At 47.7% G+C, this 26500-nt stretch overlaps 1 protein-coding gene across 1 annotated transcript in view; it reads right to left on the bottom strand.

The window, feature by feature from the left end:
* enox2 (ecto-NOX disulfide-thiol exchanger 2) overlaps positions 1 to 26500 on the bottom strand; it is a 51165-nt gene that overhangs the window by 14258 nt on the left and 10407 nt on the right. The window contains 6 exon segments of the mRNA XM_042073978.1: positions 1212 to 1298; positions 1301 to 1351; positions 6356 to 6516; positions 6518 to 6547; positions 13075 to 13189; positions 20182 to 20406. Coding sequence (XP_041929912.1) covers positions 1212 to 1298; positions 1301 to 1351; positions 6356 to 6516; positions 6518 to 6547; positions 13075 to 13189; positions 20182 to 20406 — 669 coding nt within the window.

Raw genomic sequence — 26500 nt, 5'->3', positions numbered from 1 at the left:
TATGTGTGTGTGTGTGTGTAATAATAGAACTGACACATGACTGTATAAAAAAGCAGTTACTGATGCACTTACTCGTATTGTTCTCTACCTTTTAAATTGTTTCAAATTGTTTTAGAATTATTGGGAGAATTGTTTTAAAACGTTTTAAACTGTTGTAAACCATGTAAGTCGCTTTGGCTAAAAATGTGTCAGCCAAATGTAATGCAATGTGTGTGTGTGTGTGAATGTGTGAATCTGTGTGTGTGTGTGTGTGTAAATGTGTGTGTGTGTGTGTGTGTGTGTGTGTGTGTGTGTGTGTGTCACAGACACATCTGGGCTGACGCAGCGGGTGTTTTGGACCCGAGGGGCACGCTGTGAGCTGTGCGCTGTGTTGTTGGATCCGGGGATGGGGATGGGGGGGGTGCAGCGTTAGCGGGCTACGCAGGGAGGGCTCCGTCTTATTGTGGGCAGGATTCGTGTCTTCAGGCTGAGTGACGCACGAGGGCAGGTGGGGTCACAGGGTTTGTGTGGCCGTGCCGTCTGTTCGGAGGAATAAAATAGACTATCACCCGCCGCCTTCCTCCACGGGGAGAAGATGGAATGGAAGCGGAGATCATTGTTGGCGTTGGCTCCGAGCTGTTTTGGAGTTTCTGAATCATCGTCAAATCAATGTGTCTCTGACCAAGCAAAATGTTTTCAGTGCTGTGGCGCGTAGCTGCAGTGACATTGTGACATTACAAATCGTGCGGTGTTGTTTTGCCTTCTTCTGTTTGGATTTGCGTGATGGAGGCCAAGTGGGTCAGACAAGTAAGAGCTCTGGGCTACTTAATAGAGTGGGAGACTATTATGCTGTTCGTACTGTATGTAGGACTGTGTGTGTGTGTGTGTGTGTGTGTGTGTGTATCTGTCTGTGCCTCTCTCTCTCTCTCTCTCTCTCTCTCTCTGTGTGTGTGTGTATCTGTCTGTGTCTCTCTTTCTCTGTGTGTGTGTGTGTGTGTGTGTGTGTGTGTGTGTGTATCTGTCTGTCTCTCTCGCTCTCTGTGTGTGTGTGTGTGTGTGTGTGTGTGTGTGAGTGAGTGAGTGTGGATTTCTGTGTCTGTGTATCCATACATGTGTGAAAGCCTGTATGTCTGCATCTGTGCATGTACAGGAGTGTGTATGTGCATATTCATGTGTGTGTGTGTGTGTGTGTGTGTTGAGTGCATGAGTGTTAGTGCATGTGTTGCACTCACCGCCAAGCTGTGTGTAGAGAGGAGGGTCTGCACACGATCCTTCAGGCCCTGACCTGGCTCTCCAGCTGCTGCTTGTCCTCTGAACTCTTCTCCAGGTCAGCCTCCCTCTGTTTCAGCTCCTCACGAATCTTCAGAAGTTGCTGCACAGAACACAGAGAGAGAGAGAGAGAGAGAGAGAGAGAGAGAGAGAGAGAGAGAGAGAGAGAGAGAGAGAGAGAGAGAGAGAGAGAGAGAGAGAGAGAGAGGGAGGAAAGAAAGAGAGAAAAGAGTCAGAACGATATTTGGTCCTCAGGGCTGAAACCTCACAGCTCATTTTACAGTCTTGCACAACCCAATCGGGTTCAGGCTGGGACACTGAAAGTATTGGAGAGCTGCCTCTGTGGAAAAGGCCCAACTCCTCGCCGTCTATTCTGATTAGTGTATCTGAATGACAGGCGGCGGTGCCCTGCTTAAAACAACAAAGACCGCAAAACAAACAACTACTACAACTCAAAACAGAACACAGTAACTCTCGGCCCGCGTCCCTGCCAGTCGAAATGACAGACCAGGAGCGAAAGCTTATCTCCAATCATCTCCCCTATCTCCCCCATGGCCAATTGAATACACATAGGCAGGCATTAGAAGATGTGAATGTCCTCTGATTTGGTGATGTGGGGTATTTTGACAGGCTTTGTGCAGCCAGCCAGACCGATGGCTCACGCCTCATCATTGTCACCATCAGCTTCAGGCGGGGTGGGGGGTAGGGGAGGAGGAGGAGTGGCTGGGTTGGGTACGAAGCTCGCCGGTGTCAAGCCTATTCCTATTCCCTGTCTCTGTTCCGTCTTCTCTCTCTCTCTCTCTCTCTCTCTCACTCCCTCCCCATCCTCCTTCAGTTTCCTCTCTTCTTTCCCAAGCATCTGGAACCCCAAACCCATTCACTAGCTGCTTCCCCCGGTATTCACAGGTTGTTGTTGTCTTATTTACTTTCGCTTCTCCCTCCCCCCCTCTCTCTCTCCCTCTCCCCCTCTCTCTCTCTCTCTCTCTCCCTCCCCCTCTCTCCTCTCGTGGCTGTTGGCTTGGCGGATCTATCTGGTTGTTTACTCGTGATAAGACAGTAATTGGCCTCCCCTGGAACCCCGGTATTAGTGTGGATGTGCGCTATGTGGAGGGAATATTTTGACAGGCTGATTTGGGGGGTGGTGGAGGAGACGCGAGCACCATGCCTGGAGGATATTTATATTTCCCTTTCAGTCTCTCTTTTGCGCGGCTCAGGTGAGAAGCGTGGTTATGTTCGGTGGGGGATAGGCAAAGGCGAACGCGGCTTAGGGTCTCGCCTATCCGTAGACACTCTCAAGGCACTGCTCTGTCTATCTCGGAGTCTGTGTGTGTGTGTGTCTGTGTGTTTTGGGGGGTGCCCAACTGCTCTGTCTAACTGCTGTCCCCAAGTGTGTACTTTGTTATACGTGTGAGACTTACTTGACGTAAACCTGACAACAGCCCAATATCTAACCACTCATGGGTGTGTTCATGTGACACTGTGTGTGTGTGTGTGTGTGTGTACATTTATCTGTGTGCTTGTTTGTGTGTAAGTGTGTGGATGACAGATGTTCCTTTGTGTATATCTGTGTGTGTGTGTGTGTGTGTGTGTGTGTGTTGTCCCACATGTGAATTCCTGACTGAAGTTCCTTCCAGCTGCTTCAGCTCTCAATAGGCATCGGATGCTCCATGCTGTCAGGGTGGCACTGTTGCCTGCAGTAAACCACCAGCAGCACACACACATACACAGACACGCGCACACACACACAATCACACACACGCGCGCACACACGCGCACACGCGCACACACACACACACACACACACACACACACACACTGCGAACAAACGATGGCTGCTGCCAGGCTTCATTGCGTTGTTATATGTTAGCGTGTGGGTGGAATAAACAGACCAACTGTTAGCTTGTCTCTGCGAAAGTCTTTGCTAATGACATATTAACATATACAGACAGCCACAACACTCACAGCAAGTGTGTGCTAGAGTGTGTGTGTGTCCTAGTGAGTGTGTGTGTGTGTGTGTGTGTGTGTGTGTGTGTGTGTGTGTGTACATGTGTACATGTTTGTATTTCTGTGTGGTCAAGCAATGCATTCTGGGAGCTGTGTGCTGGCCGTTGCACATCCTGACAGGCAGCAGGTTTGCTGTACAGCTGCTTCTTGGCGAGGCGATCCTTCAGCTTCTATTTGGGTGTGGGTGGCCCTCATGAATAAAACACACTCGGTGCCCAGCACGCCAGCTCGCGCCAGAGCAATGCATGCTGGGAAGGAGAGAAACGGAAGCATTGGCAGCTGGACACAGAGTGCGAGAGAGCGAGGAAGAGGGGAAGAAAATTGTGTGCGTGTGTACTGTATGTATGTATGTGTATGTGTGTGTGTTTGTGTGTGTCCTGTATGTGTGTGTGTGTATTGTGTGTATGTGTACTGTGTGTATGTATGTGTGTGTGTGTCCTGTATGTATGTGTGTGTGTGTGTGTGTGTGTGTATTGTGTGTATGTGTGTGTGTGTACTGTGTGTGTGTGTGTGTGTGTGTGTGTGTGTGTGTGTGTGTGTGTGTATGTGTATGTGTATGTGTGTATGTGTATGTACTGTGTGTTGTGTGTATGTGTGTGTGTACCGTATGTATGTATGTATGTATGTGTGTGTGTGTGTGTGTGTGTGTGTGTGTGTGTGTGTGTGTGTATGTGTATATGTACTGTGTGTACTGTATGTGTGTGTGTGTGTGTGTGTATATGTGTGTGAGAGAGAGAGGTGATTAAGGAAAGGTAAATTGCCTCCATGTCCCCAGTCTGAGGCTAATTTTGCCATCAGGGTGGACGGAGCCGAGGCGGTCGTCAGTGTCTGCTTTTCAGCAGGACAAATCGGTTTGCTGCTCACTTTTTCAGCAGAACAAATCGGTTTGCTGCTCACTCGTCGAGAGCATTAAGGTGCATTAAGGTGCTCCAGGTTGCTGTGGAGATAGGGTGGGGTGAGGTGGTGGGGGGTTGGACTCGGGTGGGGTTGGGTCAGTCAACTTTGTCTGAATGACTCGGGGACGGATGAGCTCGTTAGGGCTCGTTAAGACTTTGCTAGAGCTCATTAACAGCTGTCCTCTCTCCACTGGCTGCCAAGGTCAGGTTGGATGGCAGCTGCAGCATGGGAGGACTGCTGTTTACCTTAAGCTCTGTGCACTAGCATATATGGACGTGTGTTTGTTTGTAGATGTTTGTTTGTTTGTTTGTAATCACATCCATACTTTCAATCCAGCCAATTCCTCCTGAATCTACTTGTACATGAGTCTGCCTGGCCAATACCCATGGAAGCACACATGTCTGTTTGTTCATGTGCATGTGCAAACATGTTACTCCAGCTGGATGACCGAATGAGATCATTGGTCCTTCAGTGTGGTCATGTCACTGTTTGCTTAGCTCTCCATCCAACATGATGCCACACACACACACTTGGAGAAAGGTGAGCCTGACTGTATCTAATCTCAGTTCTACAGCCCTGTCTGTCCACTAATAAGTGTCATAGAGAACCCCAACTGGTAGGGACTGCTCCCAAACTCATCTCTCCACTGATGAGGAAGAATGATTGCCTCACAGAAATCGTAAAAAGTGTGTGTGTGTGTGTGTGTGTGTTTAAGTGTGAGGTCTGGTGGCGGTGATACAGAGGCGTGTGAGCTTGTGATAACAAGTTTGGCTGCGTTCTGCGTGGTTAATGTGTTAATGTCTGTGTGACTAAGAGAAGCTACAGCTGTGTGTGGGTTTAACTGATGGTGTGTGTGTGTGTATGTGTATGTGTATGTGTGTATGTGTGTGTGTGTGTGTGTGGTGCCAAAAGAGACTCATTTTTCTTTGGTGCTAACAAGCTGTTAGGAAGAACCACCACACACTTTCTGGTTTGCTTTGGTTCATCATCTGTAACACAGCACTGTACATGTGTGTGTGTGTGTGTGTGTGTGTGTGCGCGTGTGTGTCTGTGCTGATATTCCATCAATTTCTTCTCTCCTGCAAGGCCTGTGGAGCTGAGGAGACAGGATTCATGTATGGATCTATGTCCTTAAACATGCTTCACTGACTCTGCCATGAAAAATCTGTCAGGCTGGCTTAATGAGAGTGTGTGTGTCTATGTGTGTGTGTGTGTGTGTGTGTGTTTGTATGTGCGTGTGTGTGTGTGTGTTTGTATGTGCGTGTGTGTGTGTGTGTGTGTTTGTATGTGCGTGTGTGTGTTTGTATGTACAGCATATGTGTGTGTGTGTGTGTGTGTGTGTTTGTGAAAAGAATTCTACTTTCTGCGCTATATGCAGAGCTAGCAGCAAACATAGTGTGTATATGTATGCATATGTTTGTCTGTGACTGAAAAGCTATTGCAGTGGCTTAGTGAGTGTGAGTGTGTGTGTGTGTGTGTGTGTGTGTGTGTGTGTGTGTGTGTGTGTGTGTTTCAAAGTGTTCTTTTCTCTATGCTCTGCTAAATTTGGGGTTGGGGCAAAATGAGCAGCAACTGGAGGTGTGTGTGTGTGTGTCCTGCATCTTTTATGCAACCGGCAGAACCTGGTGTAAAAAGATTCCATCTCCAGCTGGAAATCACTGTGTGCTTGTGTATGTATCTGTTTGTGTGTGTGTGTGTGTGTGTGTGTGTGTGTGTGTGTGTGTGTGTGTGTGTGTGTGTGTGTGTGTATGCATGTGCCTGTGTGTGAGTGTCTGTCAATGTGTGTATGTGTGTGTGTAAATGTTTGTGTAAGTGTGTGTGAATGTGCATGCCTTTGCATGTGTGTGCCCGTGAGTGTGAGTGAGTGTGTGTGTGTGCATGCGCGTGCCTGTGTGTGAGAGTGTGTGTGTGTAAATGTGTATGTCTGTGGTGCGCATGCATGTGCCCATGTGTGTACATGTGTATGTGAGTGTGGGCGTGTGTAAATGTTTGTGTAAGTGTGTGTGAATGTGTGTGCATGCCTGTGCATGCATGTGCCCATGTATGTGTATGTGTGTGTGTGGGTGAGTGTGTGCATGTGTGTGTGCATGTGTGTGCGTGTGTGTGTGTGTGTGTGCATATGTGTGTGTGTGTGTGTGTGTGTGTGTGTGCGTGCGTATGTGTGTGCGTGCGTATGTGTGTGCATGTGTGTGTGCACTGGCGGTACCTTCTGCATGCCCTGCAGGGCCTGCTGGAGGAAGCTGAGCTGCTGCTGGCGCGTGTTGTCCTCCTCGCTGCGCTGCGGCGCCGCCTTGCCCTGCTCTTGCTTCAGCAGCTCCACCTCGTTCCTGTACGCGTCCAGCTGACAGCGCAGGCTGTCGTTCCTCCTCCTTCAGCGCCTCCGCCTGCGCAGCCGGACCTGAGGGAGGGAGGGAGGGAGGGAGAGAGAGAGGGAGGGAGAGGGAGGAACGAGGGGGGAGAGGGAGGAAGGGAGGGAGAGGAAAAAGGGGAGAGAGAGAGAGAGAGAGAGAGAGAGAGAAAGAGAGAGAGAGAGAGAGAGAGAGGAGAGAGAGAGAGAGAGAGAGAGAGAGAGAGAGAGAGAGAGAGAGAGAGAGAGAGAGAGAGAGTGAAAGAAACACAGGGGGGTGTTGAGGTTTTTGAAACATCCTTTATTACATTGTGTTCAAATTTTCTTCAGGCTCAGATCATATGGAGAAAAGAGGGAGAGGGGAAGACAGAGTGGTTGTGTGTGTGTGTGTGTGTTTGTGTGTGTGTTTTGGATTGACAATAAAATCTAGAGCAAGTGCGACTGACAGGCCTAGAGAGGGATAGAAATCTCATCACCAGCACAGAGATGGAGGGATGAGGAAGGGAACAGAGTGAAGCTATGGAAAGGGGGATTAGGGGGGCTTAATCCCAGAGAGAGAAAAAATCAAAAACAGTGACATAAATAAAATAAATAAATAAAAAAAAAAGTACTCGAAGAGCTGGAGAGGCAAAGATTTATAGAAACGACAGAGAGAGAGAGAGAGAGAGAGAGAGAGAGAGAGGAGAGAGAGAGGAGAGAGAGAGAAACTGACAGAGACATATGAGAAGAGGAGGGAGACGCAGACACACAGTGTGTCAGCGTGCAGAACAGTGCAATCTTGATGCTGTCGGTCAGTTCACACTGCCCATCTAAACACATGTGCTCAGTGGTCAGTTCACACTGCCCATCTAAACACATGTGCTCAGTGATCAGTTCACACTGCCCATCTAAACACATGTGCTCAGTGGTCAGTTCACACTGCCCATCTAAACACATGTGCTCAGTGGTCAGTTCACACTGCCCATCTGAACGCACTGGCACACGCACAGCATGTGCTCAGCGGCTAACACCTAATTGGGGCTCTTAAGTCATTAGCGCCATGAGAGCTGAGAAGGTGGGAGGTCAGATGCATTCCCCTAAACAGCACGCTAATTAAGCATTCAAATGGGCTGTGTTTAAAGAGTGAGAGAGGGAGAGAGAGCAGGAGAGAGAGAGAGAGGGAGAGAGACAGAGAGAGGGAGGGAGAGATAGATGGAGAGAGAGGGGAGGAGAGACAGAGCGAGAGAAAGAGAGAGAGAGAGGGATAGAGAGAGAGAGAGAAGAGGAAGACGAAGAGGAGTGATGTGTAGTTACAGAGAAATAATGGAGGCGATACAGGTGAGAGGTCTGCAGGAGCACTGAACAGAAGACCAATTTAAAACAGAAAGAAGGGAGGTGGCGAGATGGAGGGATCTAAGAGAGGAGGTGAGAAAAGAGAGAAGGGCTAGCAGACAGAAGAGAGATGGAAGTCAGCAGCACATTTACTTCTGCCCTCTCTCTCTCACACTATGAAGCCAAACACAGACACAGATGTGCGCACACACACAATCGCAAACAGACAGACACACATACACACACGGACCAGGGATAGAAATTAAATGTTTTGTCCACCTGTCACTGTGGCTGGTGGATTCCAAAATATACCAGCCACTCAACATTTTTACCAGCCACTAGAGATACGGTATGAAAATGTGATATCATGATTATAGTAACCGCAATGATCACTGTTATCGGCATTATTGCGATATGATTAAAATGTGCTGACCTATCACCAGAACTCATAACTGGCCTGTCCTCAATGCACAGTAGAAACAAAACTAAAGGTCAACAGAACAGCATTCTTATGCCATAGTGTCTTGTCATAAAAGTGGTGTGACTCCTTTAAGACTCCGTTCATGTGAGTTCTGGAGCATCCTATAATCCAACTTAATCTAACTATACTGATTTTTACAGATAGCTATATTTAAGATTTAGCATTTATTTTCTATTTGGCCAGTTATGAAATCATGCTCTGAACAATTTAAGCACAGCTCAGCTTTAAGAAACATAAATACATGCATGCTTAGCATCAATAAATCATTATGGCTACACTGACAAACTGTTAGCCATGAGCTGTATATTCTTTAATACGGTTATCTAGGTGATATTTGTAACATTTATTTTGTATTTGCCCTTTTATGAAATCATGTATTACAATAGCCCAAAGTTGGAGACCATATAGAAACTCTGGAACGGCTCATTGTACAGGGGAATGCTTTACACCTTTGTGTTCGGGTAACGTCTTCTGTGTATTCTGATATACAGTTTGTAATGTGTTGAGTGAGGAGTTTGTGAGATATTCCACCACAATGTGTGAAGTTCTGCATCCGCAGAACTCAAAAATCAGCGCGATTTACTCTTATAGGCTGGTAACCTTGCATGATCCCTACAGACACTTTCTTATTTTTAACTGTCAATACCAGATACCAGATCTGACTATATATATTTGTGGTATGCTAGCTCTATTTATTTAACTACCACAGTGGCGGATAAGTTGACCAAATTCACCCGCCAGTACACAAAGCAGGTGCTAATATCCATCCCAGACACACACACACAGACACACACATCCTGCCAAGCTCACTTATGTAACCACACATGGTGTGCCTGGACAGTGAAGAGGATAAAGCGCAGTCCATCAAGGGCACCTGAAAGAATGAGGGCGAGACCGACACTGAAAGGAAGGAGAACAAATGGGAGAGGGGGAGAGAGAGAGAGAGAGAGAGAGAGAGAGAGAGAGAGAGAGAGAGAGAGAGAGAGAGAGAGAGAGAGAGAGAGAGAGAGAGAGGAACAGAGGGAGAGAGCGAGAGAGAGGGAGAGAGAGAGAGAGAGAGAGAGAGAGGAACAGAGGGAGAGAGAGAAAGAGAGATGGAGAGAGAGGAACAGAGAGGGAGAGAGAGAGATGGAGAGAGGAACAGAGGGAGAGAGCGAGAGAGAGGGAGAGAGAGAGAGAGAGAGGGAGAGAGAGAGAGAGAGAGGAACAGAGAGGGAGAGAGAGAGATGGAGAGAGGAACAGAGGGAGAGAGCAAGAGAGAGGGAGAGAGAGAGAGAGAGGAACAGAGAGGGAGAGAGAGAGATGGAGAGAGAGAAAGGCCTGAGTAGGTCTGTGCAATGAAAGGGCTCGTGGCATCACTACGGAGCTCTCCATGGCTACATATCTCGGCCTAATTAAAGGGGATTAAATAGTAATGGGAGAAATGCATTAATGTATCATCCGTATTGTTATCAAATGGAGGTAATTAAAACTGATGCTGCGCAGCCCTTTACCAGTCACTCCAGGCGGAAGGGCAGACAGAGCCAGTGCCCTAGTCAATTAGAGTTGTGACTCTAATCCACACACACACACACACACGGACGTACAGACACATACACACACACACAGGCAAGACATATTATATAAGTCTGTTTAAAGAAATACGTCCACTATTCCAAAAACATGAAATGAAAGAGAAATACCCACGGAGATCAAAGGGTGGCTTCGGGAGCCTTGTGGAGATGAAGGGTGGGGTTGAGTTTGATCCTCCCCCCCCAGCAGCCTCCACCCCCACCTCGGATGGCTGGAGCACGCTAATGAACGTAAAGGTACTTCAGCCAATGAGCTGTCAGAGCAGAAGTCTCAAATCTCGGAGTATTTAGGATCAGCTCAGCTAATAAAACGCCTGACTACAGACAAAGCACTTCACCTTTATCTAAGAGACACTGTACTTTATAGAAGAGCCAGTGACAAAAGGGAGAGTCTGAGAGGGACAGGAATGAAAGAGAGAGAGAGACAGAGAGAGAGAGAGAGAGAGCATGAGAGAAGCAAACAGTAGAGGTACAGGGTGTATGTGTAAGCCCCACAGGGGGGATGGAGTGAGTAAGGGAACAAGGGGGAGAGTGTGAAGAGAGAGAGTGGAAGAGAGAGAGAGTGTGGATGAGAGGGACAAAGGGGAAGACAGAGAGAGAGGTGCTGTTATTGATTGCGGGGTCTCATCAAGCTACCGACTAGAGGAGGCAGGGTTGGTGACTTGGGGAACGGCGTGCGTGTGTGTGTGTGTGTGACTGTGTGTGTGTGTGTGTGTGTGTGTGTGAGAATGGGGTGGGGGGCTCTCGCTCACCTTGCCCTATGTGGCAAGCAGCACTATCGACCGCAGCGCAGCCCCCTAGATGCTGACAGGAGAGGAAGTGCAGGGCCCTCTGTCTCACTGCGCTATATCAATTGGCAGAAGACACCTGCCTTACCATTGATTGGAGTTAGTACAGCAGACAGGGGGAGAAAGGAGGTGTGTGTGTGTGTTATATATATATATAAATAAATGGATGCAAGTGAGAGAAGTGGACATGAGGGCTTGTTTGGCTGGGGTGAAAATGCTGGTGCTTGGTTGTTACTGGCTTAAAAGTGTGTGTGTGTGTGTCTGTGTGTGTGTGTTAAAAGCATGTACAAAAAGTAGAGGAAAGGAGGAGGGAAGGAATGGAAGGAGTGAAAGCAGAGGAGGAGGAGGAGAGGATGGAGAGAAGGATGTCGGGCGAGTAAGCCTTTTGGCTTGGCCGGGCACTAGTCGTGCGTAGCAGGTGTGAAATGTTTGCATTAATGAGGGGGCGCTGAAGTTACTCCTCCTCCTCTCCACCTCAGTCACCCACCAAATCCCACCACACCCACAGCCCTGCTTTTAGTGTGCACTCCTTTACTTCCATCATTCTCTCCATCCCTCCCTCCCCCCCTCCCTCTGCCCATCTCCTCCTCCCCCTTTTCATGGCATCCTTTCAGATATCTGACAGCCGGGCTGACAGTGATCGTTATCATTGTTTTCTAATAGCCAAGGTCACGCATGGAGAGGATAGTGATTTGAGATGGCGAAGGGGGAAAAAGTGGGGTAGCAAATGAAGGACTACATTTGCATATATCTGCATGCTAACGAGGGAGCCAAACTGCTGCACGTGTGTTTGGGGGGGGGGGTGGAGGGGGATGGGGGCAAATGTCACACCTGCAAAGATGGTTCAGGAAGAAGATAGAAAGGCAGAAAGAGAGAAAGGAGTGTGTGTGTGTGTGTTTGTGTGTGTATATGTGTGTGTGTGTGTGTTTATGTGTTTGTGTGTGTGTGTATATATGTGTGTGTTTGTGTGTGGTGGGGTGGTTCAGCACTCCTATACACAGATAAACACAGATAAACATGGCGACAGCGTGAAAGTCATTCAGGGTGCTGCCGTCTCTCCCTCTCTCCTCCTCTCTGATGCTAAGCAGACATGTCGCCGCTCCTGTGTGCCGCCACTAATGGCACTTAAATGACGTCCAGAACAACCCAAAATCTAGAGCTAAATGAGCAGCTGGCAGACACATTTCCCATCCCAGGTGGTGTGTGTGTGTGTGTGTGTGTGTGTGTGTGTGTGTGGAAAGGATGGAGAAAGACAGAGAGAGAGAGGGAGCTTCTAATCTGTGTGTGTAAATGAGAGAAAGTGTGTGTGCAGTGTGGACGAGAGAAAGTAAGAGTGTGTGTAAGTGTGTGTGTAAGTGGGTGTGTGAGTTCGTTAAGGAAACATTAAAAAGGCTGTAGCCCATCACCATTTGAGTTGCCGGGTCTTTGATTTGATGTCTGGTGCTTTGGCCCTGATGCTTCCCTCGGGGACAACCCTGGCTGGCAAGGAGAGAGTGAGAGGCCGAGTGGAGGACTGGGAGAAGGAGGGGGGTCCTGATTGGCTGCTCCGTCACGCTCCACCCCCTCACCCACCCCTGGAGCGCTTGACCTCACCGTGACCCCATAACCTGCTGTTATGACAGCTACCGCCCCTTTTTAGTGGACCTGAGCAGGCATATCTCAGGACGAGGGGGGCATTAGGACGAGGCTTACGTGGGCCGCCTGTCGCCTGCCAGCCGTCTGTGGCGAACGCGAGACAGAAGCGAGCACTCGGCCAGCGTGGCACTGCCCAGGGCTGTGCCAACTCACTGCAGTTGGTCTGTGAACAATCCACATGCCGAGATTAGAGAGGTGGCCTTTCAGAGCCACCCCCACTGGCAGCGTTAGAGTGAGGCGGAGAGAGAGAGGGAGTGAGAGACAACGAGGGATAGAGAGAGAGGTGCGAAAAGTGAATGAGAGAGAGAGAGAGAGAAAGTGAATGAGAGAGAGAGAGAGAGAGAGAGAGAGAGAGAGAGAGAGAGAGAGAGAGAGAGGAAAGGGTGACCCTGAGCAGAAATGAGTGTAAGTCCCTCCCTTCTCCATCCCTCCTACCAGCCTTCAGATGCCATGGTTTCAGGAACTCGGCCGTGTACAGCAGCTCTGGCAAATGTTCACTCTTGGCCTTTGCCGTGTAAATGTTAAGAAGACGGTGGAGGAGGCGCGCCGGCTGTTTGGCGGCTGCTAATCCTTCATTATGGCTCTGCACCGGCGAGGTGGAGCAGAGGCAGAGGGGGACTGGTGGGTACGATAATCCATCTAATTAGCATCGTATCAGATGAGTGCTGCTGAGGTTGGGAAGCATGGAGAGACACTGGGGAGATCGGCAGTGAGATAGCAGGCTGATTAGCAGGAGGGGGATGAGAGTGGGGGGTTTGGGATGTGTGTGTGTGTGTGTGGGGGTGGTGTTACCTGAGTCATCCGAGTCCTTGCTCTCCGGGACGTCTTCCATGTCGTCGTCCGACATCTCCATCTCCTCCTCACGTCGGATGCCCATCAGCTCCTCATTGTGAATGTTCCGGATCTCCTGTAGTGGAGGAGGGGGGCGGGGGTTGACCCAGAGAGAGAGAGAGAGAGAGAGAGAGAGGGAAAGCTTGTTTCAACATTAAAACTGCAAACCCAAACGTTCCATCATTATCCATTGAACATTATCCATTGTTCTTCCTTGTCGACTCTCAACACTTGTTCTGCAAATAGCTACCGTTTGCAATAACACTGACAGTAAGTAACATAACAAATGATTGAAAAACCACACACATTTTTTACATTATTGTTTTTGATTTTGTTATGTTGTTGGCCATGTAATGAATCATTAGGCTCTGAGTTCACTTGCCCCTATCTTCACATCCTTGGCGATGTGAATTCCCAGTTCTCCCCAGGCAACGGCACAGTGTTGACGGAGACTAATTTAACACTTAGAGCCACGCGCCTAATTTCACCACGTCTGATGAGGATGAAAGATGACGCCAATGATTATAAATAATTTCAGGTGACCCTATTATTTCAGAATACTTCACTTCACTAGCTGAAAGGCAAAGGGAAATGGAGTGTTTGACTGTTTCAACAGTCATGGCTTCGGGCAACAGCTCAGGAGGATTTTAAGTGGAGAGCAAAAAATATTAAAATGGCAAAAATGCAGTGTGGATTTGGGCAAAAATTATGTGTTTCAAACAGACTGCAAACATATATGCTGCATAACAATACAGCCAAATCATAAAAATAAACTGGGTAGTAGAACAGCTGTTGATATTCACATTCTGACTGTGTCTGCAGGACAGGTGACTTGCTAAATGCTACACCTGCACAACGTCACACTTATGCAGAGAACTCACACTCTCCAAACTGAGTGTCTGTTAGTTTGGCTGCCCCATCACCACCCCTCCCCAGAATTGCTGAAATTTTGGCTGAAACAACCTACAAATAGAGTGTGCGGCACTCCATGAGCCACAACGGCATGTCTGCCCCTTTTACAAGGGCCGTGCACATAAGCCATTGAACCACAAGTACTGCTCTCACGTCGCACACAAGACAAAGAGCAGGACAATGGAATTAGAGGACGTGTGAACTGGTCAACAGGCCATTAGCACACTGTCTCTCTCAAACGCTCCCATGGTAGTGCGCCAGGTGAGGGCTAGTTGGCTGGCAGGCTTGCTGGCTGACATTGCGTCCTCCTATGGAGGGTCACAGCGGAGCTTGTTAGCATACTGATGCAGCCTGTGTCATTGCTCGGGTTACTGGCTGGCGCTAGTCTGGGGAGAGTGGTCGGAAAGTGTGCGTGACCATGGTAATGACAGAGCTGGCCTGCAGGGGGCTCCACCCACATGCTCGGTTGGGGGCGACAGGAGCAGATGTCTAGGTCTGCGAGGCGTAGCAATTTTCTTTGGGCTTCCTCGTTTTTTTCCCCTCTTTCAGGGCTAATGGGGTATGAGTGGCAAACACTGTATGGATGCCCCAGGGAGGGGGATATGCACACACACAGACAGACACACAGAAACATGCATTTGCTTTCCGGCCACAATCTCCAAAAGCCAGCCGTAAACACAACCATCTGTCCGGTGCCACGCAAACACACGATCTGGCAAATTAGAAGGGCGAACAGGTAGTGGCAACACAAACACACAAACAGGCCCATCTGGGTGGCTCAGAGACGCGGGCTAGTATCGGGGCTGCGGCTGGCTCGCCATGCAGCTGCCGCTTGGAAGACAGCGGCTTATGGGCTCAGCTACAGGCTTTCCTAATGCTGGGCCAAAGCTACACCGCCTCAGGCCAACGAAAACAAAAAGGCTCCAGAGCACTTCGCACCGGCGCTAACGGCCAGTCGTCAGCACAAAGGCAAATTGCATCCCGAGCTGGTGTGTTTTTTCCACGTCTGCTGACCTTCAGAGCTGCACATCCAAGGCCATGGCCTCAGGCCTTGACACTGACACGAGCTGAGGACTTGGCAAGCACTTACTGACCTCTCAAGAGAGACGCGTGCCATCCACTGGCCGGTGCTAACTTACAAACGCAGTCACAAGGAGAAGGAGGAGGAGGAGGGGGGGGCTACTGCCAGATCAACGGCAGCAGTGCGAGCAGATCTGAGAGGCTACTTACCTTCGGTGTTGTTCGCCCACTGGGGAGCAGGGGCGGTTCACGGTTTGTCCAAACAGATCGAGCCACTTAGCGTGCAGGTGGCAACCGGGCTAATGGCCTGCAGAGAGCCTGACTAACTGCACCTGTCACCTGGTGTCGCCCAAACCACAGGCCACACGGCAAGAGAGAGAAGACGCAAACCTCCCGACAGACATGTGCCGGCTGGATGAGCCTGACAGATGGAAAGGGAGTGAGCTTGTGTGTGTGTATGTGTGTGTGTGTGGGGGGAAGAGTCTGTGTTTGTGTGTGTGTGTGTGTGTGAGGGGGAAAAAAGAGTGTGTGAGAGAGAGGGAGAATGAAAGGGAATTTACTCTGCTTCCTTCTCCTGTTAACAGGTTTTCATTTTTTGCTATTACACACGAGGCTTGTAAAAGCAAAGACCATGAACAGATTGAAAAGCAGCATGTTTGCTTTAATGCTGCTTACAGATTGATTAAGGTCACAAAATGCTGTTGATTTTTATTTCGAAAAATCACAACAAAAACACCGCCTCTCTCTGCGCGGCTTCTATCGTAGTTAACCGCTTACGAACAAATCCCTGCGGCAGCTGAGCACATCTTAGCAGGCAGGCGGGCGTGTTTTTATTTTTTTTCTTTCCGAGTGCAGACTGTGCCCCTGAGCTGTTCTTCCCCTGGCTGCACCACATCAGAGATGGCTGATACTCGGGCCTTGTGCATAAACGTAAACATCAGCTCAGACGAAGCGGGCGGAGAAGACAGCCGAGGGAGAGCAGAGGGAAGATGGACTGTGTGAGTGTGTCTGTGTGTGAGAATGTGAGTGGGTGTGTGTGAGAGTGTGAGCGTATGTACGTGTGAATGAGTGTGTGTGCGTGTGAGAGCGTGTGGATGTATGCGTGTGTGTGTGTGAGAGAGTGTGTGTGTGGATGTACTGTATGTGGGAGGAATGAGGCCAGTGGAGCCACAGAAAAAAAGCCAGAGGATCTTTCAATGGCGAACACAGCTAGATGGTGGAGGGCAAAGGCACTTTCATTTGCTGAGGTCAACACATAGACAATGCAGAAGACTGTGGGTGGTGTGTGTGTGTGTGTGTGTGTGTGTGTGTGTGTGTGTGTATGAGGCCCGTACGGCCAGTTTGATGGAGTGATGGATGAGTGGCCAGATGAATCGCGTGACTGTCTGGCTGGGTGAGTGGGCAATTGAAAGTGAAGGATGGATGAGCGGACGAGCGGATGGATGGATGGATGGGCGGGCAGACATATGGATTAATGCATGGGTGGATGACAGGCCAGAGGGGGTTGGCCAGAGCATAAATGTGTCCCAGCAGGGAGCTCTCGCAGTCTCGCCTTCTCTCCTTAACTATTTCGGCATTCACCTCTCATCCTCTCCCTGGTGAAGGACAAGGACGAGGGCGTTCAATAAGGATGAGGTTACTGCTCCGTTAATGAGCTGAATCCTGGATGGCTCGCCAACCCTCCACTCCAAAAAGTAATGTATGTATTATGTCCAAGCAACAAACGAACGAAAACGAAAATAACAAAAACAACAACAACAACAAAAAATCTCCCAAGCTTCAGCAAACAGAACTGAAAAATGAGTCAGCAAATTGAATCCGTTAAAAGACACTACTAACTAGAGACCGACCGATTTGGTTTTTTCTAAAGCCGATGCCGATACCGATTTTTAGCGGTCGGAGTCAGCCGATGGCCGATGTGACCTGCCGATTTTTTAGGGCCGATATGCTATCGTATTATCCTTAATTGGCATGCTAAAAATCATACTAGTAAGAGGAGGCACAACACTTGTAAACTTCACACGATTTATTGAAAATTGTACATAAAAAAATCAACATATGATAAATAACATATGTTCTATATATACACTATATATTTATGTATATAGTAGAAATATTATGTAGGCTATTATATAAAAATGATGATAAATGATAAATAACATATGTTCTATATATACACTATATATTTATGTATATAGTAGAAATATTATGTGCTATTATATAAAAATGACTGTAGGGGCCTACTTATCGATTCATAACAACAAGAATTAACAAATGTATGACTTCTTGCAGTCTGTTAGTCTATTAATTATTCATTTTAATATGTTTAACAGAGTGCAAGAAGACTTCCATGATGTGACAACTTCAGATAGTTACTTCAAAACGGCAAAATACATGTTCAGGTTATACAGTTTCATTGTGGAACTTCCATGCCTTACCACAGACCTAGGTTTCAACAATATAAAACTCCGTCTCCCAGCATGCTGTGAGCATGCATCAAATCAAACATGTATACATCGCGAAAACAAATTGACACGGGATGACAATGTTTTAAAACGTTCACTTGTTATTTGTGCGTACTCTTTTTCCTCAATCATTTCACTTAGATTGTCCGTTACTTAAGTTTAGATCGTAACATAGCAGTCACCGGCGTTGAGGACGGGGCTTGCATAGTCGGCGCATTCCCAACGCACTCGTAGCCACAACGCTAAGCAACTTTCATGTCTTCTTCAACTCCGATGCAGTTGAAAATGAATGGACATGGAATGACAGTGTTATAAAGCGTTCACATGTTAGATTTGCGTCCTCTTTTTGTTAAATTTTCACTTAGATTGTCCGTTACTATAGTTTAGATCGAAACATCACGCTGGTCACCAGGGGTGTGTTTCTCGATAGTGTCGTTGCTAACTAAGTTAGCAACTTACTTGGTTGCAATGCAATTTCCCACAGGCAACCTACTAAGTTGCTAACTGGTTAGCAACAATGCTTTCGAGAAACGGGGTCCAACATTGAGGGGGCTTGCCGGCGCATTCCCAACGCACTTTCGGTAAATGAAGCAACATCACAGATTACAACCATAAGAGAAATCATAAGAGAAAATATACGACTTTGGGACATTGGAATGTAAAAATTGATGCCTTACCTATAGACAGTCTTGCTCCTTCTTGAAACCAAAGATTTTCTTAGTTCTAAATAGACCGTCTCTTTTAAAACCTCAGGCTTAGTTCCAAGTAGCTGCCCGCCGATGTGCCTGACTTAAAATCGGCGCGGCCAAATAAGAAAATTGGCCGATGCCGATTGATTAAAAAATAGCAAAAATCGGCCGATTAAATCGGCTGGCCGATCGATCGGTCGGTCTCTACTATTAACACTGCTGCTCAAGAGTTGGAGACAAAACAGGATTGTTTTTTTCCCCTCTTCCCTGTGCTGGCAATGAGCTGGATTACTGCTAATTAAAATAAGCTAGTGTACTGGAAAAATAAAAGAAAATAAAGGAAAAGAAATCCTGATGGGAATATAGTGCCTGAGCTTCATGATATTAATGAATGCATGATAACGACCCAATTGTTAAATTCAACTTAAGTGCTGGAGTTCTGCCTGTCACACTTTCACTGGGAACTCCCCTAGGAGTACATGGAAATCAAAGCAAAATGAGGCCTTGGTGTTGGTATGCAACCTACCTTTTCTGTGTGAGAGCCTGAGAAGCCGGACCATTGACCCAAACCTACACCTGGAGGCGAGTCCATCACATCCATTGGCACAGAGCAGTGAACAACTGCCCTCTGGGTCGATTCTAACAACCTACTCACTCGTGCAGAGGTCAGCCTTATGCTTACTGTTTCATTTTCCTATCTAAGGTCACTGTGTTATTTTTTTGTGTTGAAAGCAGTCATAACGCCATCATACATGATGCACAGATGCACCTGCCATTAACAAACCTACATGGATATTATATGCACAAAATGTCAAGCCAGAAATGGCATTTGCCTCTGACAGCCCAATCTGCATGTCTTTACAAACTGTTTAAGGGGTTGGAAATGGGTGAGACACCACACTATGCATCAGGTATGAAGGTGTTATGAGGGAATGTGCTGGCAGAAGGCTCTGTGAGATTTCCTTCTCTCCTTTGTGGGATGAAGCCTAAAGCTTGCCTCAGCCACATTCACTCTGTTCCATGCCGTCCATGGGTGAGCGTCTCCTGAGAAATAATCAGCTTCCGCCTTGTGATCCATGTAGAAATGCTGTTTCGCTGCTGTGAGGCAGGTGACAAATGGGGGCTGTTTAATCGCCTGCCACTCACTCTCTCTGCACATCATGCCAATGCCCAGAGAGATGGTGAATAAGCCAAACTTACCAATCCGACCATAAAAAGCACCGGTGCCAAGGCTCTTGTGTAAACTAATAAAGAAATGTGAGGGGGCAAAATTGATGTTAAAAAGGCTGGAGGTAATTATTGTGAAATTACTTTTTACTTACATTGTCAGGAATCATTAATTTATGTGTGTGTGTGCTTGCTGGAAGTTACCTTTCACTGGTTGCCCCCTTGGAGAGAGAACATGGATTGTTTGTATATTAATGTGTGTTTGTATGTGTGTGTGTGTTCACTCACATGAGTTACCTTTCACAGTAGAACTTGGAAGGCAGCGAGATTAGCCCAAACACCCCCCCCCCTCCCTCTCGGTCTGTCTGTGCACTGAGGCCATCCGGCCGCAACCTGTATGCAGCGGAGCGTTTAGCCTGCCTCTAATACCCTGCTTAACTCCCAATCAATGTCCAGCCCGCGAGACGGAACACCCACCAGGGGAGTGAGGAACAGAGGGATGGTGAGGGAGAGGTCAGCGGAGAAACCAGAAGAAGAGCACAGAGGTGATAAGGAAGAGTGGGAAAGAGAGAGAGAAAGAAAGAGAGAAAGAGAGAGAGAAAGAGAGAGAGAAAGAGAGAAAGAGGGGGAGAGAGGGGGGGGGGGGGTGTATATCGGGAGAGTAACGGGAGAGGACCTACACAAACAAGATCCATACACCTGGCCGATAACCTGACTGCTGGGGGAAAAGAACTGTGTGGTTATAACACGTGGAGAGACATGAGAGTGAACAGCAAAATAAAACTGCATCAAGGAGAAAAAGGAGAAAGACCAACCTCTGCTTGCTTGCGCCACATGTCCAGGTTCTTGCGCTGGGCTTTGGAGAAATGGTCCCATGCCTTTTGTTTGGAAGCAGCGTGGAATACAGACACAATCTGCTCAACTGTGGCGGGGTAAGGGGGGGGGACCACGGCCAGAAAGAACCGTCCCGAGAATGAGAGAGAGAGAGAGAGAGAGAAAGAGAGAGAAAGAAAGAGGGGGGGCGAGTGGGAGGGAGCAGAGGAGTGAAAAAGTGGCGTCAGGTAGGAAGGCAGTCACGATCTCCCCTGTTCTTTCTGTCCCCCCAAACCCGCCCCACACCCTCCCCACCTCTCCCCCACGCTACAGCTTGGTGCTGTGTCTGTTGAGGCGGGCCTCCCAGATGGTTCTGTCAGCGTTGAGGGCAGGGGTGGGACTACTTTGAGATGGGAAGGGTTCGGGAGGAGGGATGGGGCAAGGTCATGTTTGGGAAAATTATTCCACCCCCGCCTTGAAGTGACAACCGATTACAAAATATTACAAAATGAAAAAAATAATATAAGCGAAAAAAATAAATAAACGCTGTCAAATCATTAGGATCAATTAAAAAAAAAAAACGTAAAAAAATGTAATGTAATTAATCACAGACAACTGCGATTGAGCCGATTCATTGTCAGCGGCTGTACTAAACTCTACAGCTAGGATGAAGACCATGGTCCACAACCTAATGCACCCATTGGTATCACTCTTGAGATGCAAGAGGAGAGGAAGGCTAAACAATACTTCAAATCTAGCCAACATTTTGGTACGGGAAAAAATGGCATGGTAATTTTCAAAAAAGGTCTGATTTCTCTTTTCTCATTGCTGTTTGATTGTTTCTCTCTCCCTCTGTCTTCTTTTTCAACTGCCATTTAATATATCGGTCTTGGCTTTATTACAATGCATCAAACATATGCCTTATAATCTGTCAGCCAATGACCCCAATGGCTTTATTGGAAATCTGTTGGCTTGCTTTGCGTAAAATCTGTGCTCACACTTAAAGTTCACAGTTAATAAGAACAAAATCGTGCAATTTATTTATTATTTGTTTTTTAATCGCTTGACAGCCCTAAACTAAATGAATACAAAAACAAACACAAACACTCCAGACGGCCACTGGAACACTGCATGAGAACCAGACAGCTAGCAGCAGATTTCTTCGCTTTGGCAGTGGTGGACAGAGAGCATTGTATTCATAACAGCTTGTGCCCTTTTCAAAAAACCCCTTACATTGAGCCCAACATTCCTGCTAATGCCGCCGATACTACACTGACAGACTAGAGAAATGTGAATTTTATTAAAAAATGCGGTTGATGAGTCTGGCTTTGCACAAGAAGGTTTTTCTTCAATTAGCCTAGCACTTTTCGCCTTTGATCAATGTTGTTTAGGAAGCAGAAATCAAAGGAAGTGTCTGTACTTCTTTATTTTTTTTCAAATGTTTTCTGCAGCTGCTTAAGTGGAGGGGTGGGGGGGTGGGGAGGGGGGGTCGGGGTCGGGGTGTGTGTGTGTGTGTGTGTGTGTGTGTGTGTGTGTGTTTGGGTGGGGGGGGGGGGCTCAGTCCAGATGAACCCAGGGCTTCAGCCTGTGGCCTCTGTTATCTCATTACACCGCCATGGAAGAGATAGGATGCTCTGCCATAATGACAAGCCATTAATATCACCCCCTCCAGAAACCCATCAATCTAGCCAGACATGAAAGAAGTGTTCTCCAGAGTTTGGCTTTCAGATAACGAATGAACCAAAGCAAGTGGGGTGTGGCGGGGGTTGCGGTAGAGGTAGCGAGTGTGTGGGGGGTTAATGGCGACTGGATGGTGGGAAGGCCATTGTGGTGTAGGAGTTAAAGAGCTGGGAGGTTGGAGAACCAGATGAGAGGGGAGAGGGAGAGGGAGAGGCAACGCTGCTACGAGCCGTTAATCTCATGCAGTGTGAAGCAGCCATCTGTAACACACCTCTGATGGGGAGAAACTCATTCACGCACGCACACACACACACACCTACAAATATATACACACACACCACCTTCTGCAGCACTGTTCAGAATACAATAGAGACAGAGAGAGAGAGAGAGAGAGAGAGAGAGAGAGAGAGAGAGAGAGAGAGAGAGAGAGAGAGAGAGAGAGAGAGAGAGAGAAAGAATGTCTGAAAATATGCAGTCAAGTAAATACGCAGTTTATTGCCAATTAAGGTACAGTGCACACAACTTGCAAATGTGCAGTGCAGCCAATGTCTAATTTGCATTTGTATATTTAAGTCATTAAATCCATTTAAGTGCTTACTGGCAGCGAGTTCATCTGCTCAGCTATTGCTGGGTCAATAATTAAGACGTTCTACGTCTTCCCTCGTAATGCAGTTTTGCGGGAGTCACGCTCTGCTTTGTTCCGTTTCCCCTGCGCCTTCCTACTTGTCTGTGGGCACTGCTGTCTCTAGTGAATTCCCCTCCTCAGCAAATGAATTCTATCATCATGGCTCTCGCTTAGCTCAAGTGTGGCAGTCTATGCCAGCTGGTAGGGAACAGAAGAGAGGGAGGAGGAGGAGGAGGAGGAGGAGGAGGAGAGGGAGAGGGGGAGCAAAAAAGAGGGATGCCAGACATGGCAGTGCCTTTGTAGCGGTGTAGGGGTGCCAGTACAAACTCAGTCCATAGCGACACGAACGTCGGAGAGAAAAAAATAAATGATGGAAAAATACACACATGGCAATCAAAATATTCCAAATGAGCAGAAGGCCATTTAAAAACCAGCCGCTCTTGCTCAATGGTGTTGGCTAAATGGAAGGGGTCTGGCTTACAAAAGCAGGGATTGCTAACTGTTCAACATCCATGTGCCACATTAAAGCCTGCACGGCAGAACTGCCATTTAAAAGTTGTAAAAAACCTTTTTAGAAGGGAAAATACTTCCATGCTGTGCATAGTGCAGCAATACACAACCCAATATCAAGGGCTTAAATGTACAGCACTGTGCTATAAAACAACAGGATCAGAGGATGAGTTTTTTTGTTCAAGGGAACAAAGTCTCCTCACACTTTCTCTTGAAGCTATATCTATAATGGTATAGAATGGCATGCTTTAATCTCACATTTCTTTATCACTGCAGACGTTCCGTCACAGTGGTATACCATTCCACTCCACTCGTTGAAGAGGGCTGGTTATGAAACATGAGCAGCGTATCTGAAGGCTCCACGCGCGGGCAGGAGGAATGATGCGGGGGATGCTGGGAGATAGAAGTTCCAACGGTGTCTTCCTTTAACAAGGCGTGAAAAAGTAACTGCTACACTCTGAGGAGAGATGCCCCCCCTCGTCTTAGAGATAGCCAACCATGAGATCTACCCTGCTCTCAACACACACACACACACACACGGGGCTTAACACTCCTTTCTACTCTTCCTTTCCCCCTCCTTTCTCTCTCTCTCTCTCTCACTCTCTATTGCTTCTAAATCCATGGGCTCCCTCTCTCTCTCTCTCTCTTCCACTTTCTCAAAGGGTCTTAATAAACCCTGGGGAGTCAATAAGGCCGCACCAGGCCTATCAGAAGAAGGGTGGGTTGCGGTGAGCTTGGGTGTGGAGGTGGTGGTGTTTGCTCTAGAGAGACGAAAGGAGGATCGATAGTGACTTCAGCATGCTTAATTTGATGGGGAAGATCGATAGAGAGACCAGGGAAGAAAGCAAGGTTGTGCCTTGGGTGTGTGCATGCAGCATGCATGTATGGAGTCAGGTTATATATATAAATGGCTGTTGAGAGTGAGTCTGATTGTGTGTGTGTGTGTGTGTGTGTGTGTGGCTGCCGGCAGACAGACAATCCAGCCATGACAACATGATTTCTGGGTTGCATGTGCCCGAGCTGTCTTATGCCGTTGCGCAATCTGTGGACATGCTGCGATTCTCCGGTTTGACGCAGATACTTCTCTCATCCTCCTTTCCTGCTTGCGCTCTATCAGCTGACCTGACTGCCGTGACATGTGGACTTTCAATCATGACAGTTCCGTGGTGTTACTACAGCAGGGATGAACTTAGTCCTGACAGATTCACATCAAAGGACCCGCCTGCTGGTGGCTGATAAAGGCAGAGTCATTTGGAAATGGCGCCAGAGGCTTCATGTTTTCAATCCAGGGTCAGTCCGTTAATGTCAGCCGGGAATCGTCTCCGTTGATGGGTTGATGGAATATTCTCGGGGGTGATCTCCTGGAAAGTCTGACGTGTATCCATGGGGGGGGGGGGGGGGGGTATTACGGAAGTGATTCGAAACCCTCACTGTTTGAGAATTAAGTTTGATGATATCCTCACTTTTTCCACTTGTATTATCCATTGGATCTATCTAGTGTGTGTTTGTGTGTTTGTATGATGGGGGGGGGGGGGGGGGGGGGTCCTAAGGTAGGGTAAGCGATTTCTTACATGTAAGAACACTGTAAAAAACAGGTCTTCTCACACAACCCTGGCTCCATGTACTGCAAACAGGGCAAAGTGAAGACAGCTTGCCCCCTTAACAATAACAACACACTGTGGAATGTCCAGGGAGCACTGAAGGGGAGCAGTGAGCCACCTCTCTGCTGTGTTTTGTTTGGTCTTTGGTTTTAAATATAATGTAAGTTGCTTTGGACAACTGTGTCAACAAAGACACATAAATATTACCATGAACATAAACAATCATGACATCGTCCAGCAACGCTTACCCTACAACATCCTGCCAAGTAATTACATAGTAAGGGCATAGAAAAAACGGGTAAAAAAAAAAAACACCTTTAAAAAAGAGAAGAAAAGCAAAAACAAGACCAAAACATCAGTATAAACTCCCTGGATACGGGCATTTCAGGGGAGTGCAATGCTGTCTTGTAAGAGGGAAAAACCCATGGACTGCAACCTCGCAACTGGCTCAAAACAACCAGAAAAGGAGAAAGGGCACACTTGCAGAGAGCACTGCTAAGTATCAGTGGGCATTTGCCATTGCTTGTTATTATGCTAGGCCAAACATTCATGTGATGTGTGGGGGAATAAGACCACAATAAAAGGCCACAGATGGAGAGTGGTTTTCTTCAAATGGAGAAAAAAAATGGCATCTGGAAGAACTCACCCAGTGGCTTCACATCGGGGGGACAGTTCTAAATAAAGTGCTCACCCTCCAACAACTGAAAAGAAAAATCCTATGATTCATTCCATTGTCTGCTCTTTAGCCACGGCCTTTCGTTCTGTCCTTTTCAGAGATGACCCACTAAGCCAAAGAGTGGATACTGTATTTAGCATAGGGGCCAATCGTTCTGTTTGTCAGACCCCCTGCCCAACAAAGCCTCGTTCCCAGCCAGCATGCCAGGGTCACGGTGGCTGTTATCCATGGCCGCTTGCTTGCTTGCTTGTTGACATGGCGGGGCGGGCTAAGTAAAACATCAGTTTCTTCTCGCCAGTGTTTGCCCTGCCTCGGTGCCATTGGCTGAGAAGCGGGGCCAGGCGCAAATGACCATATCCATTACCCCTTAAAGATCCACCTGCTAACAATCAATCAAATTATTGATCCGCCGACTGCAGAAATTGAGGACGAGAGAGAGAGAGAGAGAGAGAGAGAGAGAGAGAGAAGAGAGAGAGAGAGAGAGAGAGAGAGAGAGAGAGAGAGAGAGAGAGAGAGAGAGAGAGAGAAAAAGGGGAAAAGAAAGGCCTAAAGTGACTGTGCTAACAGAAGTGGGAGGTGTTTTTGGGGTAAGCAGTCTACCACCAGAGATGTGTTGTATTTCTTTTCAATGAAATCATTTCACTTCTTAGGTTTTTTTTTTTTATTCTTCATTTGGTTGCTTTACTTACTTTTACTCTATGGCCTTCTCTACGCCATCAGGTCTGCTGTCCAGTGTCTACACAAGCTTTAATCTAACACATATACCCAGGACCCCAAGCTGCCTGAAAAGAGCCTTCCTTTATCTCTGCTATAGGGTGGTGGGGGAATTTAAATAGAACAGAAATACTGTAAGGGACCTGCTGATGTGGAGAGCGTACTGATGCAGCCACCCCACTGTAAAAAATACTCTACCTGTTCCTGTTTTTCAGACCCGAGAACGCTAAAGACCTCTGGAACGACTTACCTTCTAGTCTCCACACAATGCAACCGCACATGCACGATAGCAACATAACATAAGGCAGGGAGCCTTTAACAGAGTTGAAACCCAGGGTGATGCCTTTTGTGTGTTTAAAGTGTGTAGTTGCATGTGCATGTAGAAAGGGGGGTCACACCGCTGAGGGGGGGTGAGATGTGTGTGCGAGCGTGTGAGGAGCGCAAAGGTGGCTATTGGTGTGCGGAGGCGAGATGAAAGAAGAATGCCTCTGTTTGTGTTCGACTGTGACGGGAGG

This window comes from Alosa sapidissima, chromosome 20 (genome assembly GCF_018492685.1).
Source record: "Alosa sapidissima isolate fAloSap1 chromosome 20, fAloSap1.pri, whole genome shotgun sequence".
NCBI classification, from domain to species: Eukaryota; Metazoa; Chordata; class Actinopteri; order Clupeiformes; family Clupeidae; genus Alosa; species Alosa sapidissima.
The sequence above is the reverse complement of the archived record's forward strand: the minus strand, read 5'-3'. Positions and strand labels throughout refer to the sequence as shown.